Source organism: Cheilinus undulatus, linkage group 12, assembly GCF_018320785.1.
Source record: "Cheilinus undulatus linkage group 12, ASM1832078v1, whole genome shotgun sequence".
In the NCBI taxonomy this organism is placed as follows: domain Eukaryota; kingdom Metazoa; phylum Chordata; class Actinopteri; order Labriformes; family Labridae; genus Cheilinus; species Cheilinus undulatus.
Window position 1 is genome coordinate 39,519,453 of NC_054876.1, and position 17,838 is coordinate 39,537,290.

A 17,838-nucleotide genomic window follows, 5' to 3' on the forward strand; every position below is an offset into this window, starting at 1 on the left:
AATAAAGGTTGTTGGATCTCATTCTAGCCTTATATTTTAGTTGACAAGATCAACACTGCAAGGAAGAGCTGTCAATGGTAGGGCAGAGGAAGAGATTGGCAATCTCTGTTTTCATCAGTTTTCATCATCAAAGATATCTTTTTAGTTATAGTCTTGTATTTCTAACGGATAAAAAAGTTGTAGACTCACATTTCTAATATATTTTATTGAACAAAATTAACACTGCAGGGAGGAGCTGGTAATGGCAGCATTATCAAATATTTGTTATATGTCTTATCTTCCTAATTTAAAAAAAGGGTTTTCAATGCTTTATCATGTCATATTTTAGTTGACGTCAATACTGAAGGGCTGAGCAGTAGGAGGAGCTGGCAATGGAAGAGTACAGCGAGACTGGAATTTTTTTTTTCTTTTCATAGGTTTTTAGTATCATAAATTATTTCTTATAATTTTATCTTCCCAGTGGATTTTGTTAACATTTTTGCCATGTTAACATTGCTGGGATGAGCTTGTAATGGCAGAGTAGAGGAAGAGACTGAAAAACATACGTTTTTATTATCATTTTGTTATCAAGATCTGTTGTTTTAGTTGGTCTTCTCTACCTAATGCTAAAAAGGTTATCGATTTACAATATTGATTTTTTTAGTCCACAAAATAGAACAATGAGGGGAAAAGTTGGCAATGGCAGAGCAGAGGGAGAGACTTAAAAAACTAACTTTTCATTAGAGTTTTCAATATTGGAAACCTGTTTTTTAATTATAGTCTTGTGTTCCTTTGGAAAAAAAGGTTGGTGACTCATAATTTGTCACATTTTTAGTTAACAAAATGAACACTGCAGGGAGGAGCTGGCAATGGCGGGACAGAAGGGGAGACTGGGAGAGTTTTCAATATCAAATTTCTATTTTTTATAGTTATAGTCTAGTATTTCAAATAGTGAAAACCAGTTGTCGACACATTTTTAGTTATCTTTTTAGCCGACTTTAACACAGCAGAGTGGAGCAGAATGAGGAGTTGGCAATGGCAGAGCGGAGGGAGAGACCAAAAATGTTGCAGTCTAAATAGGCAGAGGATGTTTGTTGGTGGTTGGATAATGATGCATGTCAAGTGTTTCAGCCCACAGCTTGTTTTGCCTGCTGAAAGTAGCTTGTAGGTCTTTAAAATTGATTCCCATTTTTGCATTTTTTAAACAACAAGGCATCATGTTTTTTTAAACGTGGGTCCTGGGAAGCCTGTTTTTCTAAGATACATGAATAAAGGCATAAGGAATAAAGGTTTGAAACAATTTGTTGTAATAATTGGCCAGAAATTTATTCTCCATTATTAAAAAGAAAAACTGTTTCAAACAGCCACTTTAAAATCTATTCTTTAGGATAAAAAAACTGCTGTTTACTCAGCCTCTGATAAGAGCATCTTTAAATTGAAATATTCAGAACTTAAAATCAAGCCTGTTCCTCTGTATTTACATAGCCTCCCTCCTGTAATTAAAATGCATATCATTAAGTCTGTGCTCCTCTCAAAGACAAAAATCTAACATTTTGCCTCTCTTTTAGTTCACCAACCACACACAAGTACTGCATTTGTTGCCTTCTCATGTTGTATCTCGTATGCAAATCAGCAGCTGGGAATGCCAGCTATTGTAGCTAAAATCAATTAAAGCAAAGCACTGAAGACTTTATCTCCAAAGATATTCCAGCTCATCCTGTGGGGTCCATGAATGTCTGAATAATATTTACACTGTGTACCAAAGCCAAGGACTGACTGACATTGTCATCCCTGGAGCTCTGCTGTTGTGTAGCTATAGTCAACCAGAGGAATATTAAAGACTGTAAACATCACAACAGCCCTCTGCAGCCTGACTTAATCACTCTGGAATCTCTTATTAACAACCACCAAAAGACATTACAATGATTCAGTTCACGAACAAACCCGCTCTATAATTTTGCTTTGCCTGCAGGCATGTCCTTGATGATACAAGTGGCAGGAGTTCTTAAGACGATGGCAAAGGACTTCAACATCGCTGCTTTGGTAAAGATGACACAGTGCTTGACGTCTGCTGCTTTAAATGCACAATGCATCTCGACTGTCAGTTTAAGATCGGCACACACCCTTTCACACTTCCTCTTGTTATTGCTTTGGGACCTGAAGTGAAAACTAAACATTAATTTTGCTTTTTTTGGTGGGAAACCAAATTAAAAACAAAAAGTTACCAATTTTTGATGATAAAAATGTAAAAAAAGGATCTGTTTGTGAGTTGAGGTGTATGATGCAGGATTTTATTATGCAAAACATGAACTAATCAAATTATAAAGCATTCACCAGAGAAAATGTGCCTTCTCCTCTAATCATGGAGTTATTTGAAGTAAGATAAAGAAAATTTGATTAGCTGTTTGATGGTCCCATTTGATTAAAAGTGGGACAATCTCAATTTCCCTCTTGTTTATTGTTCTTTCCTCTAGGGCTCGTCTCCTCTTTCTGTCAAACCATAAAACAGGATGAAGACATGAGTTTATAACCCCCTTAACATGACCGTGTCTACTCCTGCAGGTTACAAACCATGTCACAAGGAGTAGCAGTGGGGAGGTGCAGCCAGGCCTAGGCGTGTCATGGAGTCACATCCCCAGAACCAGAGTCCTGCTGGAGCGTGTGGTGGAGAGATCAGCGGTTTTCAGCCCCTCCAGTCTGCGCTCTGCAACACTGATCAAGTCTTCCAGACAGGTAGTGCATGCAGCATTTACTCGCATATCATTCAACTCAGCGTCGATTCTGTCAGAAGAGTTTGGTTGACGGGGAAATGTCAAAACGGCTTGTTAAAATGGAGACTTTGATGTTTCTTTGCTTGCTTTATCTTGTCTGGATTCATAAATAAGCTCTTAATTTTTCTTTAAAAACACCCTTTAGCAAGATTTCTATTCATTTAAACTCACAAAGACAGACTGTGACAGAAGACAATTTGACCCTGCTTTATTTTTACACAGGACCCTTAGCAGTTTGTTTAGATTTAATAAAACATTCTGGGAGTAAAAAGTGGGGCTGCCAAAATAATGCATTAATTTGGGTGTATAAACCAAACTAAAAATAAAAGGGCTAATTTTATGCAAATAATCATACAGATGAGGATGAATTTATAAGCTAAAACAATGGTGTTTGGAAAAGCAGTGTTAAAATTTCCTTGCTCTGTTTAACAACACTCGGAAATACTTAAAAAAAAAAGACACTTTAATAGGGGGGATATTAATTTTGTCCTCATCTGTTCATCACTGTTCAAACAATTTTCCACAGTAGTTTTGTAAACTTGATGACACACACCAAACATTCCATGGCTTTTTGATTTTTATCATTTAATCTATCTAAGACATAACCTGACATGGCAGATAGGTTTGTTTCACACATCCATCTGGAAAATCTCTCATAGACAGTGTTTGAGAAAGGGCAGAGCCTTTGGAAAAAAAACTCAGAGGACGACTGGATGAACGCCCTGTCTGTCACATCTTTACGGGCCAATTAGAGCAACAAAACACGTGACGTTGTAGCCGCTACGAGGAGTGCTTTTGAAAAGAAATTAACTCAATGCTGTTCTTTGTTCTTCTTTTAATGAAGAAATGTCGTCAAGTTCTGATAAAACCTACGCTTTAGCAGCATTCACGCTAATCTCTTCCACCATAATTGCACCGGCCTCTTGTTGCTGCTTGCTTATGTCAAGACTCTGCTGCGCCCGAAAGTACTGCCCCTCGGCACTGATTGGTCCTGCCACTTTCTAACCGGGCCCAAAATGTTGAGATGGGAGCTTTGCGAGATGGATCCGCCAGTGAGAAACACGGAAACTGGCGTATCCATCTGCTTTGCAAGATTATCTAAGACAGGGGTTCTCAAACTTTTTTAACTTAAGGCCCAAAAAAGAAGTTTGTCCTCTCCCTAGGCCCTAACTTCTGAGATCATTAAGAGAATTTCAAGTCAGATTTTCTGCTTAACATATAAAATAAATATGTATATAATTTATATACTAGCTAGAAACAGGGCTATGTAGTAAACTCACCTGTTATGCAAACCTCATATTATCAGCACAGGTGGTTTATTAAAATCAAGTGAATAAAGAGCCTTTAATAATTTGATTATTTTAAATCCTTTGACAGCACTAGTAAAAAGATTTAAATAAAATCAGACATGAACTCTATAAAACCTCAGATCCTTTGGTAAACTTTGTTAGTGAAGTTGATGCTTGACAGTCGTCTTTCTGGCTGCTCATAGTAGACTACAAGGGTCATTACTGATCATGAAAGTCTTTTGATTTAGTCTCTTCTTCAAATGATCTTTTTATTCTCTTTCAAACTTCCCTTCAAAGCTTTTGTACATTGAAGTTATCTTTCTGCTGATGTCATAAAAAGCAACTAATTACTAGCTTACAAAAGTTCTTTTTCTTTAAGTCACAGCTTCTTCAAATGTAAGGATATAGGAGTATCATATCACCTGTCTCCTTTTGGGTCTGGGGACTAGAATTAATCCCAGCTGTCATGTGGCGAGAAGTGGGCTACATTATGTTTAAAAAGTTATCAAGATTTTTTGGCCTTTATACCTTAAATGAAGAACAGGACAGTTGATAGAGAAGGGAATCGGGGTGACGTGGTAAAGGACCTCAGGTTGGTGCCAAACCCCGGCTGACTGCTATGAGGACTTTAACCTATGTGCATTGGCACACGTATAGGTTGCTTTCACCCCATTGTATGTTTAGTTTTTGATTTATGCCATCATTATGTACAAGGAAATACTACATCTGGCAAAGATATAGAGGATGTTTTCTTTGGAAATCCTGAAGATAAAGAGTCATGAAATAATGCTGGCCAGACTTGAACCACTGAAAATAAATAACATTGTTTGAGCTCTGACATAACAATGGGAATGACATGGATCACATAAATAAAGTTTATATGGTCTATTGACTTTTTGGCTAAAATACTTTGATTAATTCTAAAAATATTATGGCTTATTAATGTGAAAGATGTATGTGAATGATTTCTCTTTAACTTCCCATTTGCTGCCTAAATGAATATTTTTTTTCATCCCCTTTCTCAATAAAGCTTTTTTAAATCAGTATTTCTGTTTTTTTAATTTTTCTATTTTTGTATATTTTGGCAGTCATTGTTTCTTCAAATGTAGCCTCCAAAACTCCCCTATATATTAAGTATAACTGCTCTTTGCATAACAGTAAATGTCATTTAAATGCATCAACCAGCATTATGTCTCTGAACATCGCTGATGTGTTTTTAAAAATAATAGGAGCCTGAAGTTTCTTAAAGACAAAGCTGCAGTGAAATATACAATAGAAGCTGCTGTGTGAATGAATACATTAGTGGACTTTTAAGTGTATATTATTACCAACAACATAACAGAATTACTGTTTTTGTTTCCGACGTTCTCTCCTGTCTTTGTCCTCTTTTGCTGCTTCTCATAAATACAGTCTGGCATTAATTATACATTGTCTGTTTTGGAATTTAAAAGTCGTCAGCCTGATGGAACAAAGAATTGTTTTGACAAAGCATATTCAGAACGGAGATGGGCAAAAAGGATGTTTTTGATGGCAGCTGAGTCATATGTATGTGCTTTTTAAGTTTTTTAATTAGGAAATCAACACTTTTCATCTACTCTACTTCTCAGCCGTGTTGCATCAAAGGAGAGTTCGACTTGCAGTGGTGGAGTCGCTCTAAAGAAGAAACAGCGTCCTCAGGAAAGAGAAAACTTGACGAGACTGATTCCTGATGAGAGAAATGCTAATCTTCTGCCTGCATGTTCCATCAGAGGTACGTGAATGTTTTTGGCCATATGTGCAAAACGTGCATCTTTGTAGCATCTACATAAGGGTTTGTTTCCATGTTATACTACACATGTTGGGATGATTGCATAGTTGTCACGCCTGCCCATGTTATTTTACTTAAACTAAATGGAGAGTAAAATAATTTTTCCTCAACAGTCAATCAGTTGTTTCAATCAGACCATTTGCCAGGTGTATAAAATCAGGCAGTTAACCATGCAGTCTCCATTGGCAAACATTTGTGCTACTATATGGGTCGTTCTGAAGAGCTCAGTGACTTCAAGCGTGGTAATGTGATAGATGCCACTTTTGCAACAAGACAGTTTGTCAAATTTCATCCTTGGTGGATACTCCACTGTCAATTATAAATGATGTTATTAGAAAGTGGAAGCGCTTAGAAACATCAGCAACTCAGCTATGAAGCTGGAAACCACGTAAAATCTCAGAGTGGGGTCAACGGCTGTTAAAGCCAGGCCTTCACTATGTGAACTTCATCCAGTCTGCCATAAATCTTGAGTTGCACAAGTAACTTGCAAATCACCACCTACTTTGGGTCGGATTGTGCAGCATTTGTTGTGATGCATACAGTGGGATATAATTGCCAACTACGACCCAACCAGCTACTCCTGACTGGTTGGATAGATTTCTGGCATGTTTGATACTTTGGTTGCGATACTCTAGACCAGGGGTTCCCGAGCTTTTCGGTCTGCGACTCCCAAAATAATGGCAACGAAGACTGGGGACCCCCACTGCACCAAAGAGTGGTTATGGCATAGTTGAACACAGCCATGCACATTCAAGAATCATTATGTGCAGGACTTTTCAAACATTGCTTTGATTTCAGCATAATTGTAAACAAATGACCATGTTTCTATTTTTGATTTAACCAATTTCATGCATATATTTTTACAGAAATGTGCAAAATACACAATTTAAAACCATTTAACAATACTCTTTGTTTCTTGGATGGCATCTTGCGACCCCCACTTAGTGTTTCGCAACCCCCAGTTTGCGAACCACCGCTCTAGAAAGCTCCCACAGTGAAAGGAACCACGAGCAGAATCCTTTGGGGTAATTTTTCCTCGTAGACTGTGAGAAGGCATCTTAAATCATATTGACAACAGCAGGAATGTTTTTTCTTTTAATCAGCTGCTTAATGTTCTCATGTGTTTTGCAGAGGGTAGGCAGGGCACCTTTAGAAGTTACTTGATGACAAATTATACTGTGGTTCCAAGTGTTTTGATGCTTTCAAACCATCACTGGAATTTTCCCCTGAATTTGCAATGCAGCCAACAAAGTCAGGCTAAAACTGCCAACCCTTAAAACATTGGCAGTCTAGAAATTGTAGTTGAGGAAATTGTTGGCTTAACAAGCATTAATACATCCAGAATACTTAGCCATTGTTGTTAGTTTCTGTCACACTATGGCTCTGTGCATAAACACACACGCCTGCTGTACACAGAGGAATAACCTCTATGTGTTCATCATTACTTCTGATTTTTATCTTTGTGACAGAAGTCAACCAGTGATGATAAATCCTTTCATGCACATGAAGTATCAAATGACACCTTGATGTAAGCGCCCACAGCCTGTTGGAGCTATTTTCTCAACACTGCAGTTAACAAAATATCATTTTATCTATCAGAATATGGGAGCTGGTTTACCATGTCTTTTTAAGGTTATTTTCTTTATCAATTCAAGCCTTAAAGTAGAAAAATGAAGCATTTTTAGGGGACATACTTTGATACAAAAATTGTTTGACTCATTAGACATTTAGACCCCTAAGTATGTCAAAGAGAGGGGCAAGATTTTAAAATACCAGGATTCCCCTTTCTAAGCAAAAAGACTCCTGCTAGGTGCCTGGTTTGTAACTTTAATTAGATTAATCTTTAAGTGCTCCAAAATGGACCCTTTCAGATCATGGCACAGGCAGAATACTCCTTTGAGATCTTCTTTTAATAATCTGCTGCAAGAGGCAAGAAAGGCCCTTCCTCTCATGCTATTTTTCATTCCTTTAGGCAGAAGCACGGCAGGTTCATGCAGATTTTGCCCCCTCAGAGCTCCAAGATATTCAAACATTTAATTAAGCCACCTCATAGCCTACAGTATCCCAGGGATAAAGAGGCAAATCTGAATTATCCTGGAAAGCCATTCAGAGGCAGGAGGCTGCAGTGAAGCCTTTCAGCATTTCATTGGATTGTACAGAAATTCTCATGATTTAGGCTAAAATGTATTTAGTTTAGTGGGAGGAGAGCTGTCCTAATGCTTCTCATATGATGTTTTGAAACATTGCATGAATCCTTTTTACTGCAAGGAGCTGCAGTGCAATTTGGTGCAACTCTTAAGTGGAAAATTAGCAGAAAATACCAGCTTTAGAGTGATTTCAGTGAGACACTTTTATTGTCTTTATCAGTGTTTTGTTTATTTCTAATGGCAGACACATTTGGTTTCTCTCAGTTCATGAGCAAGGTTTAATACCTCGCTAAATGTTTAACAAAGGCAGTAAAAATAATGCACAGTGCTGATGGAGCCCCTGCTTACTCTTTTTCATGTCAGGACTCTGATTTATGCTGAGTTTATGCTCCTTGTGAAATGCTTTTCAGGATTTACAGTCCTCATGTAGCTCATTTAACTACTGAAAATTTTCATACAAAGACTCTACATCTACAGTACAGTTCCATTAGCACACAAAAATCCCCTTTTCACAAATATCAGTAAATCAGCTTCATCCATTACCAGAGTTCTTAATTTTCCAATTACTGCTAAAGTCCACATTACTAAATGTATACATATTGTTTGTTTTCGCCCAAGTGGTTTGGTTCAGTTCAGTCCAATTAACCCTGATCTTTCTTAATAATATCCATCCAACCTTGTTTGTAGTGATGGGAGTTTAGAGATCCAGATCCTTTAGCGCCTAAATGGCTCATCATCTGGTACCATTTTGGCCTACTTGTCTATTCAACAACAAAAAAACAGAAAAAGGAGGAACTAGCTCTCTGCCTGGAGCATGCGCTTACCCACAATTTCTACATACAACTGCTAAGATGCCTCTGTGGAGATCACGGAAGAATCTGAGTTTATGCAGGAATAGCATGTCAATGCAGATTATTTTGCCATTTTGGGGTTGATTTGCCATTCATTTCAACATAATTCCATGATTTGATTGCTTCAGCCATGGGTGAGTACATTATGAAGTTAAAAGATGAATCTTTTAAGACTGTTGTTTCCTGTAAAATTCTGTTGCATTTTACCTCAAAGTTAACCTTTCCTTAGCACCACTTTAGCTCTGTGACCCACAAATGACCTTCTGCTTGTGCAACAGGATAAGACGTACTGTTGATATAGTGATGATTTATGATCGGGCGTCCATGCATTGTGCTGTATTTTAAGTTGACGGGATATATTTTCATAAAAACAGACCTGTAACGTCTCCAATGGAGTGGAGTGGCATTTCAGAGATGTGCCATACTGAGCAGTGGGACGACTGATTGACTAGAGGGAGCGATTGGCCGTTGGATCGCAGTGCAGCTGTTGTATGTGGAAACTAGAGGTTAGACCCGACTTTTCATAAATGACAGCTCATGTTGAAGTGAGTTGTATCAATCCAACCAGAATCCTACATTACAGCACGGAGGGAGAGTGAGGCAGGCAATTAAAGGAGAGCAAGTGCCTATGTCCCGTTAGCTTAAATTGGAGAGATCAGTTAATTCCTAAATGTTCTTTTACAGCAATGGCGCTCTAAATAAGCTAGAAACACATCAAAACCTCTGCAGAGATGAGGGAAGACACATTTTTTGATCGATGCAGAGGACATGTCTCCCATTGCCTGCTGCTTACTTATCTCAGCTTTCACTTGTTGGTGAATACGTTTTTCTTTTTTTTTTTTTTTTTGTATCTCTAGCACCTCATAAAGATGCCGGGTCAATGTTATTGTCTGTTACAGACAGAGAGCAGAGGAGAGAGTCTGGAGAGAGTCACTGTCCTGCACCAATACTGACATCCATAAATGACCTAAACATGAAAAAGAAAAGGAAATTACAAAGCGCGAAGTCCCTGCATACACTGATCTGAACCAGACTGCTTGGTGAAAACACAGCTTATTGAGTCCATTTTTGTTGTTCCAAGCAGAAAGCCTTGGCTGGAATAAATAAAAATGACCTGAGATCAGTTTAATTGGAAATGTTAAGTATAATAAATCACCCCAACCTGGTTTAAAAAAATGTGTTATTTGTTCTTTGTCTGCAAACCACACAGATCAACCATGTTTATGTGGTTTACACAGATCTAGAGTAAAGTTACACTGATGTGCCGCAGCTTAAACAGACATTAACATGCTGTCCATCATTAACAGGGGGGTACAACACGCCTCTTGCGGATACATTCCCAGATCCAGTTGGAAGAGACTTTCTGGGCCTGACTGTCCTCGTCAGGTTCAGCCAGCGTGTGTGTGGCTGAGGCGGCGTCATAGTCCGCTACCAGGTCTCCATCATACGCCACAAAGTACCGTCTCAGTTTGTCAAAGTCCTGCACTGAGCTGGGCAGGTACAGCTTCACCCCACTGAAGATGTCCAGCAGTGTCTATGGGAAAAATGTAAACAGTCAGCAGAAGCACAAACATCAGCAGTCTACCTTAAATACTCAATCAAATCAACAATTATTGAATGTTATTGTTTAAATATGGCTGTAGGATATGGTTTCACATGTCTGACACTAATCATTTGGTTACTGATATTTGTAAAGATCTTGTTGAATAACACCTGGAATAATATTTAGGATGCTGTCATATTAGAACCTCAAGTTTAGTGAAACCAACACTCAAGTTGTAAAAATGTTTTCTGTCCAATTGGTCAAAATAGTCCACCACCAAGGAGAAATTCTTACACTTATCTACCTTTTGTGTTTTTTTTTTTTTTTTTTTTTGTTGGTTTAAGCTATTGATAAAAGCAGTCAAACATCATTCCCACTCTCCAGATTGTCCATGCCCCCATTTTGGGTGAAAACAGGCTCTGAGATTGAATGGCAGTAGATTAAAAACAGAGGCAGCAACACTTAACATGATTGTGTTGCATTTTGTGCTTCAAACAATTTAAAAACCATAGTATTTTTTTTTCATTCTTTAATTACAAGAGTGTAAAAGCAGAGCTCTTTGGCTTTGGGCTGAAACTAGAGAGGAGTGAAAGAGGGAAATAAGGGACTGGTTTTGTGTTTCTTCTCAATGATCACTTGGTGACAGCAGGACCCGAGGTCTGCCTGTCTGTTAACAGATTCTTTACACATTCAAGTATTGACAGCACTTTTAAAGTTAAGATCAGGTATGTGATGTCAGTTTATGGCATTTCGGTTACAAGATGGGGTTGTTTGTCTGCTTTTATGGAGAGAGTCTGTACAGACATTTGTATACATCTGTAACTTTGTTGTTTTGTTTTAATGTTGCAATGCCAATGCCTGTTCAGAAAAGTTATCTTTTTATGTTTTACTCACTGGCCACTAGATTGAAGCCTTTAATAACAAATCTTTTCATGTATTGAGCTTGAAAACTGCCAAAGACCCCGTCTTTCCATTTACCCCTATTCATTTTGATGGAGAACCCAGCAAGTATAAGCTAAATATAAAAGTATTCAACTGATGAAAAGCCATGAATCTTCTCTATATTTCAGAAGGACTCAAGATGTCTCACTTTCAATGTGGATACTAAAAGTGTAAATGTAAAAAACGTCAAATGTTAAAGTCAGAAGATAAATAAAAAACAGTAACGATGTAAGGATTAATAAGAATGATTAAATAGCAAAAAAGCAGCAGAGAGGAGCCCTGTTCAACATTTTGCCTGACATGTCTCCAGCTACCTTTCTTTGCCATTCTTGCGTAACCAGTTGGCTCAAGCAGACTGCTTTCAACATAAATTGTCTGCATATTTAGCATCACTTGTGGTTTATTTTCTTGGCTTTGGATGTTTGTTTGGTTTGGCTACCCACCAAACTAATTTCTGAAATGGTGAAAAAAATGCAGCTTTCTGTTTAACCCCCAAAAAAGGTATAGCATCTGTCATCTTGTGTCACTGAACCTCCAAATCTCAGCAATTACCTCATCATGTTTACGACTGAAACTATGCTGCAGCAGAATTTTGTATATATGTCATCAGTAATCTCTGAAAAATAAAAATCTCCTTGCAGTTAAATGTAGAGAAATATTTTGTTGGCCTACCTTGTCGTTCCTGGGCTCCAGCAGTTGAGACGTTGCCTTTGTTTTGGTTTGTCCGTTACTGTTAACACTTTCAGTCTTCTTCACCTGGTTGGAAAAAACAGAGGAGTTCAGCTCTGCTGCAAGAAGTTTAGTCTGTGCCGCTCTCATCTGCTCATCGAGCTGCTTGCTTGGATTACTGTATTGATGCAAGGTTACATCAGTCATCTGAACAAACTTCAGGTAGAACAGTTAATAACATACCTTCTTGGCACTGGGGGCTTCTGAGCCAGGAGTACGAGGCTCTGATTTGACCGCCTTTGGTTTGGGTGTGCTGCTGCTGCTGCTGCTGCCTGTGAAATAAGGGCACGGTTCTGATGTTATAACAAAGTCTACAGCATGCAGTGACATAACACTGAGTCCTTCATCTTGTCTGTATTGATGACTTTTGTTTGCTTTATTTGAAATAAATGTAAAATAAAAAAACATACCTGTCTGTGCCTTTCCTGAAAATTGATTCCTATAACTGATTTAAATCGCATGGAATTTTTTTTAATCCCATGCCCTGTGTCTAGTTTCCTGTTTCTGGCTTGCATTTATGAGGATGAGGGACGAGGGAGACTGACAAGACAATGGGAGAATCCAACATAAATGTTTTCAGGGTTTTCTTGCACCTTTTTCATTCAACCAAGCTTTTTAAAGAATATTTTGGGGGCTTTTTGCCTTTATTCTGATAGGACAGCTGAAGAAGGTTGAGGGAAGACATGCACCAAGACTGCAACCAGTGCATTGAGGACCACAGCCTCTGCTCATGGGTGTTTCCTCTACCCACTGAGCTGCACCGGCACCCTCGGTGAAGCTTTTAGACTTGTTTTACAAAGTGGAGATAATAGTGCATTGATCACATCCTGATCCGTGTTTGAAATGTTATGACATGTTAAACTGAGGCAATGCTATTCAGCTCACTGCCGTAAAAGGCTAATTAATACAAACTACATTTTTGTTTCTCCACATTCAAAATTAAAGCGCTAGACATAACTGTAAACGTGTTGAAGGAAACCTGAAACTGTAAAGCAGAGAGATAAATATTCTACAGATACGTACAGTGGGACAGTGAGTGTCAATACCAGATGTTCACATGCTGTTAGGACTCAGTACGTGGCTGAATATTTTTTTTGCTTTTAAATACCTGGACACATCATGGCTGCAACGCACCCCAAGAATCTGTTTGAATGAGGATGCAGCATTAGGGTTGAACAATTTGGGAAAATAATCTTATTGCGATTTTTTAAATCCCCAATATTACAATTTATTATGCAATATTTTTAAGTCCCTCATCTTGTGTTTTTTCTAAACAAACAAGCAACAAATTGTTCTATATTAAAATGAACAAAATATTTGGTAGATTAAACTAAGGCTGAATAATTGTGAAAAAATGTCTACTTGTGATTATTTTTACTCGTTACAAATTCCATATGAAATTTTGTATCATACATATACAAAAACACTGAGAGTTGGGTTTTTTGCAAATTATTCTAGAAAAAATAACATGAATGTTTGCCTGATGTGTAGACCATAAAATTACTGCTTAAAAATTGTATTAAAGTGGTATTTTGAAACACATTTCATTCACTGTTTCCCAGTTTAGAGTTTATATCCCACACATCGTGTAGTTGTAAACAGCCTGAGCTTTCTTGTGCGCCCTCTAGTGGTCCCTCCAGTCATGTGTCACACATAGACAAATGTATTTACAAGCACGCTTATGGCAGGGGTGTCAAAATCAAGGCCGGGGGTCCATATCCGGCCTGAGGAACAGTTAAATCTGGCCCGCAAGATTGTATCATACTTTTGTTATAATTGGCCCATCAGTATGAGGTCTGCAGAAGTATGAAAATGTCAACTTATCCATGATGATTTAAGATATCCTTGTTAAGTCATACAATCTGAAAAAGTAAGAAGTAAAAATAATAAGAAAAAAGTCAGGAATGTGGGAAAATAAATTAACTTGTGTTTTAATTTCACATTTTCAATTTTGCATCTCACAATTAGGACAATTAGGACTTCAGACTTTTTATTTCGTACTTTGAGCATTTCAACTCTTAATTGTGACTTCTTATATAATATTTTGAACTTTTAGATTGATAATTTTAATTTTTAAGTCATATTTTGACCTTTTTAACTAATTATTTTGAATTTCATCTCATATTTTCAACTCCTGACTTTGACTTCAAAATCCAATAGTTTGACCTTTTAGACTCAATTTAAAAATTTGATTCGTATTTTGACTTTAAATTTCATGATTTTGACTTTCTTTCTAATATATTTGCGTTTTATTATTTTTCAATTCCAATTTCATGTTTTGACCTTTTTAGACTAATAAATTTACTTTTATCAGATTTTGAGCCTTTAAACTCGTCCCCTTAATTTTTTAAATTACAAAATTATTTATCATCAGTGCTACCATTTTTTTCATATTTTATTCCTGGTGAAATGAGGTTGAGAGTTTATGGTTAAAAAGGTGACCCTGTTAGGCCCTCAGGTTGGACCTGAATCCAGAATCTGGCCCCTGCTGAGATTGAGTTTGACACCCCTGGCTTATGACAAAGCTGGACACGTAAATGCAAGGTGAAACAGCAAGTTCAGAATTTTGATTCATGGATGTAAAAGGAAGATTTATTAGATCTAAACTGGTACACTGACATTCAGGGGTTGAAATAAAATTCTGCCTGGTCTAAACCAGTGGTTCTCAACTGATCCAGCCAAAGGACCCACCACCACAGAGACCCAAATTTCTTCTCTTTTTTTTACCTCAAGAAAAAAAACAGAATTTACTCCTTTTCAAGCAAAGCAGATTAAAATAATGTATATGAACACATCAGCCTAGGACTTCTAGATTTTTTGCCTTTTTTTTTTCCAGGAACCAGCTTGTGACCAATTGAAAACAGCCCCGTGACCCACTTTTGGGTCCCGACCCACCAGTTGAGCACCACTGGTCTTTCTTTCGTCTTACTGCTGCAAAAGTATGACAAGTTTTGGCTCTTCTTTGTTAGTTTAATAGTTATTTAAATAGCTTTTAAGTTTAAAACAGAAAATTTCTCAGCAAGAAATTGTGATGGATTTTTTAAGTACACTCTTAAATTGTACAGGTGAAATGAAAAACAGCAAGCTGAATATACAAATAGCTGATAGATGCAGCCCAAATCTAAAAAAAAATTATGGCCAACATCACTCCTTTTTACGAGGTTTTGCAGCTTCAATATTTCATGAACACACTGTGTCACTTGTTTTATAAAGATGTATGGAAATAGAAAAGCTGTGGCTCCCTGCTGGTGGTCTCTACTTACTAGTCTTCTTGGGTGTTGCGCCTCCACGTGACGAGACTGACGGGGAGTTTCCTCCGCTGTCTCCTCCTGATGAGCCCTTGTCGTCGTTGGATGTCGACGGTCCGGCTGTCACTTTAAAGTCACAGTTCTCCTTTGAGATGCGGTAGAGCTCCTGAGCAGAGTGATGAAATGACAACACAGGCGTCAGCTGAGAGATGTAATGTTCTGTGTCAGCAGAGATTGAAGACTGGGGCTGCTATAACTTAGCGCAGGCGGGTTTTATTGCCTCAGACAATATTTCAACTCATTCATCAGTGTTTGGAGGAAAACCCTGACTGCTAATTTGGTCTTCGTCTTTTAAATCACTTAACTCCTGCGGTCATGGTGGAGCTTTGTTCAACAGCAGGATTCATTATTCCACTCCTCCCCTCACCTTTATCAAATTGTCCTTTCTAACCCATCTTCAATCATATCTCCTGGTGAAAAATGAAGATGATAAACTAACAATCCTGGGACAAACACTTAAGGAATTCAGTATGAAGCAGGGATCAGATTTCTAAGATGTCTTTAAGTTGGATTTTTTTTATTCTCAGGAAACAGCAGTTTAAGTTAAACCTTTTTAATGTAATGCCTTTGAATAAGTCATTTATGTATGTTAAAATAAAATACAATAAATGTTTCACTATGTTCACACTTCTAGGGTTATTCTAAAGCTGATGCAAGAACTGGAAATGCCTGGAGTAAAACCTAAAATGGATTATTGGGTATCAGAGAGAACAGAGTCCATAAAAAAATACTTATTTGTCTCACATCGGGTAGCCTTCACAGTAATTACAAGGCAAAAACTAGCTTCCTTTTTAATATGAAGTACAGCTTCAATTTATTTCTCCAGCAAAGTTAGAAACCAACCATTTTGCTCATTGTTAAAAAACCAAAGGGAGAAACATGTTTTGGTTTCAGTTACTTATGTAGGACTTTTTGGCTTTTATATTTAAAAGACTCTACTGGATACTGATGCAAGTACTGGAAATGCCTCTCATGAGACCTAAAATGCTGTATCAATATCAGGGAGCACGAAAATCAATGCAACAGTGTGACCTCATAAGCGCCCTAAAAACATGATTTTTATTATAACACAGTGACCTTTGCTGCTATTACAGTGCATTCAGAAAGCCCTCCCTTCACTTTTTTCAGTTTTGTTATGCTGCAGCAGGATGCCACAGTAAAAAAAACCCAAAACATTTTTTTATTCTCATGAATATATACTCAGTACCCAGTCATGACAAATTAAAAACAGAAATTAATCTCAGGTTCCTCCGATTTCACATTAATTTTGTTGAGATGTTCTCACCTTGATCGGAGTCCACCTGTGCTAAATTAAACTGATTTAACATGATCTGGAAAAGCACATGTCTCTCTATAGAAGGCCACAATGTATATCAGAACAAAAACCAAGCCATGAGGTCAGAGGAACTGTCTGCAGAGCTCAGAGACAGGATTGTTGACAGGCACAGATCCTGGGAAGGCTACAAAAATATCTGCAGCACTAGAGGTTCCCAATAGCACAGCGGCTTCCATGATTCTCAAATGGAAGAAGTTTGGCATGACCATAATTTTTCCAAGAGCTGGTTGCCCAATCAAACTAGCAATCCGGGAGAAGGGCCTTAGCAAGACAGGTGACCAAGAACCTGTTGGTCATTCTGACTGAATTCCAGAGATCCTCTGTAAAGATGGGACAGAGCTCCAGAAGGACAATCATCACTGCAGGCCCCCAACTGATCTGGGCTTGAGTGGCTAGATGGAAGCCTCTCCTCAGTGCAAAACACATGAAGCCCACAGCTTTCACATGACTTTTTTTCTTTTTGCCTACTTTTATGTGTCTGGCTACTATCTAGCCACTCTTCCATAAAACCCAGATTGGTGGGGGCTTGTATTGATGGCTGTCTTGGAGCTTAGTCAGGGTGACCATCAGGTTCTTGGTCTTGCAGCTTTTTGAGGAGTCCTGGTTGTGCCAAACTTTCTTTGAAGCCATCCCCAGATCTATGCCTTGCATCAATCTTGTCTCTGAGCTCTGCAGGCAGATCCTTTGACCCCGTGGCGTGGTTTTTGCTCTGATATTCATTGTCAGCTGTGAGGCCTTCCATAGAGAGGTGTAAGCCTTTTTGAATCATGTCCAAACAACAGATGGACTCCAATCAAGGTGTAAAAACACCTCAGCAAAGATCACGAGAAATTGGAGGAACCCAAGCTAAATTTCAAGTGTTGTTGTAAATGGTCTGAATACTTAAAGTGCTTAACAAATTTATTAGACCGCCTGTCATATTTGTCTCAAAGACCATCCAGCATCATGAAGTGCTTTAATGTGGACTCTTTCATCTTCAGTGAGCTCTCCACGTTTTACCATTTTGAACAGGAATTAGTAATTTCAAACTTAAATTACCCAAATTTGAGCCGGCTCACTGGGCTTCTCTGAGAAGTCAGAAATTAATCAAGCATAACATTCAACCACTAAAACTAATTTTTCTCTTCAGGAATGCA

At 38.0% G+C, this 17,838-nt stretch overlaps 2 protein-coding genes across 5 annotated transcripts in view; one reads left to right on the forward strand and one right to left on the reverse strand.

Moving 5' to 3' along the window:
- rad51d (RAD51 paralog D) overlaps nt 1–10,285 on the forward strand; it is a 41,567-nt gene extending 31,282 nt beyond the window's left edge. Inside the window, exons 8-11 of one of the 3 annotated variants that reach the window (XM_041801132.1) lie at nt 1,952–2,022; nt 2,542–2,712; nt 5,647–5,789; nt 10,152–10,285. In XM_041801132.1, the coding sequence (XP_041657066.1) occupies nt 1,952–2,022; nt 2,542–2,712; nt 5,647–5,748 (344 nt within the window). In that variant the 3' untranslated portion in view covers nt 5,749–5,789; nt 10,152–10,285. Of the gene's footprint in view, nt 1–1,951; nt 2,023–2,541; nt 2,713–5,646; nt 5,790–9,218; nt 9,342–9,743; nt 9,819–10,151 lie in introns of those variants that run through there. The other 2 variants (XM_041801133.1, XM_041801131.1) reach the window with 2 other exon arrangements.
- The window catches only part of lig3 (ligase III, DNA, ATP-dependent), a 33,146-nt gene continuing 23,250 nt past the window's right edge, over nt 7,943–17,838 (reverse strand). The window contains exons 18-21 of one of the 2 annotated variants that reach the window (XM_041801130.1): nt 15,322–15,472; nt 12,242–12,330; nt 12,002–12,085; nt 7,943–10,378 (exon numbers count right to left, since the gene is read on the reverse strand). In XM_041801130.1, coding sequence (XP_041657064.1) covers nt 10,145–10,378; nt 12,002–12,085; nt 12,242–12,330; nt 15,322–15,472 — 558 coding nt within the window. In that variant the 3' untranslated portion in view covers nt 7,943–10,144. The remainder of the gene's footprint in view (nt 10,379–12,001; nt 12,086–12,241; nt 12,331–15,321; nt 15,473–17,838) is intronic. The other variant, XM_041801129.1, reaches the window with a different exon arrangement.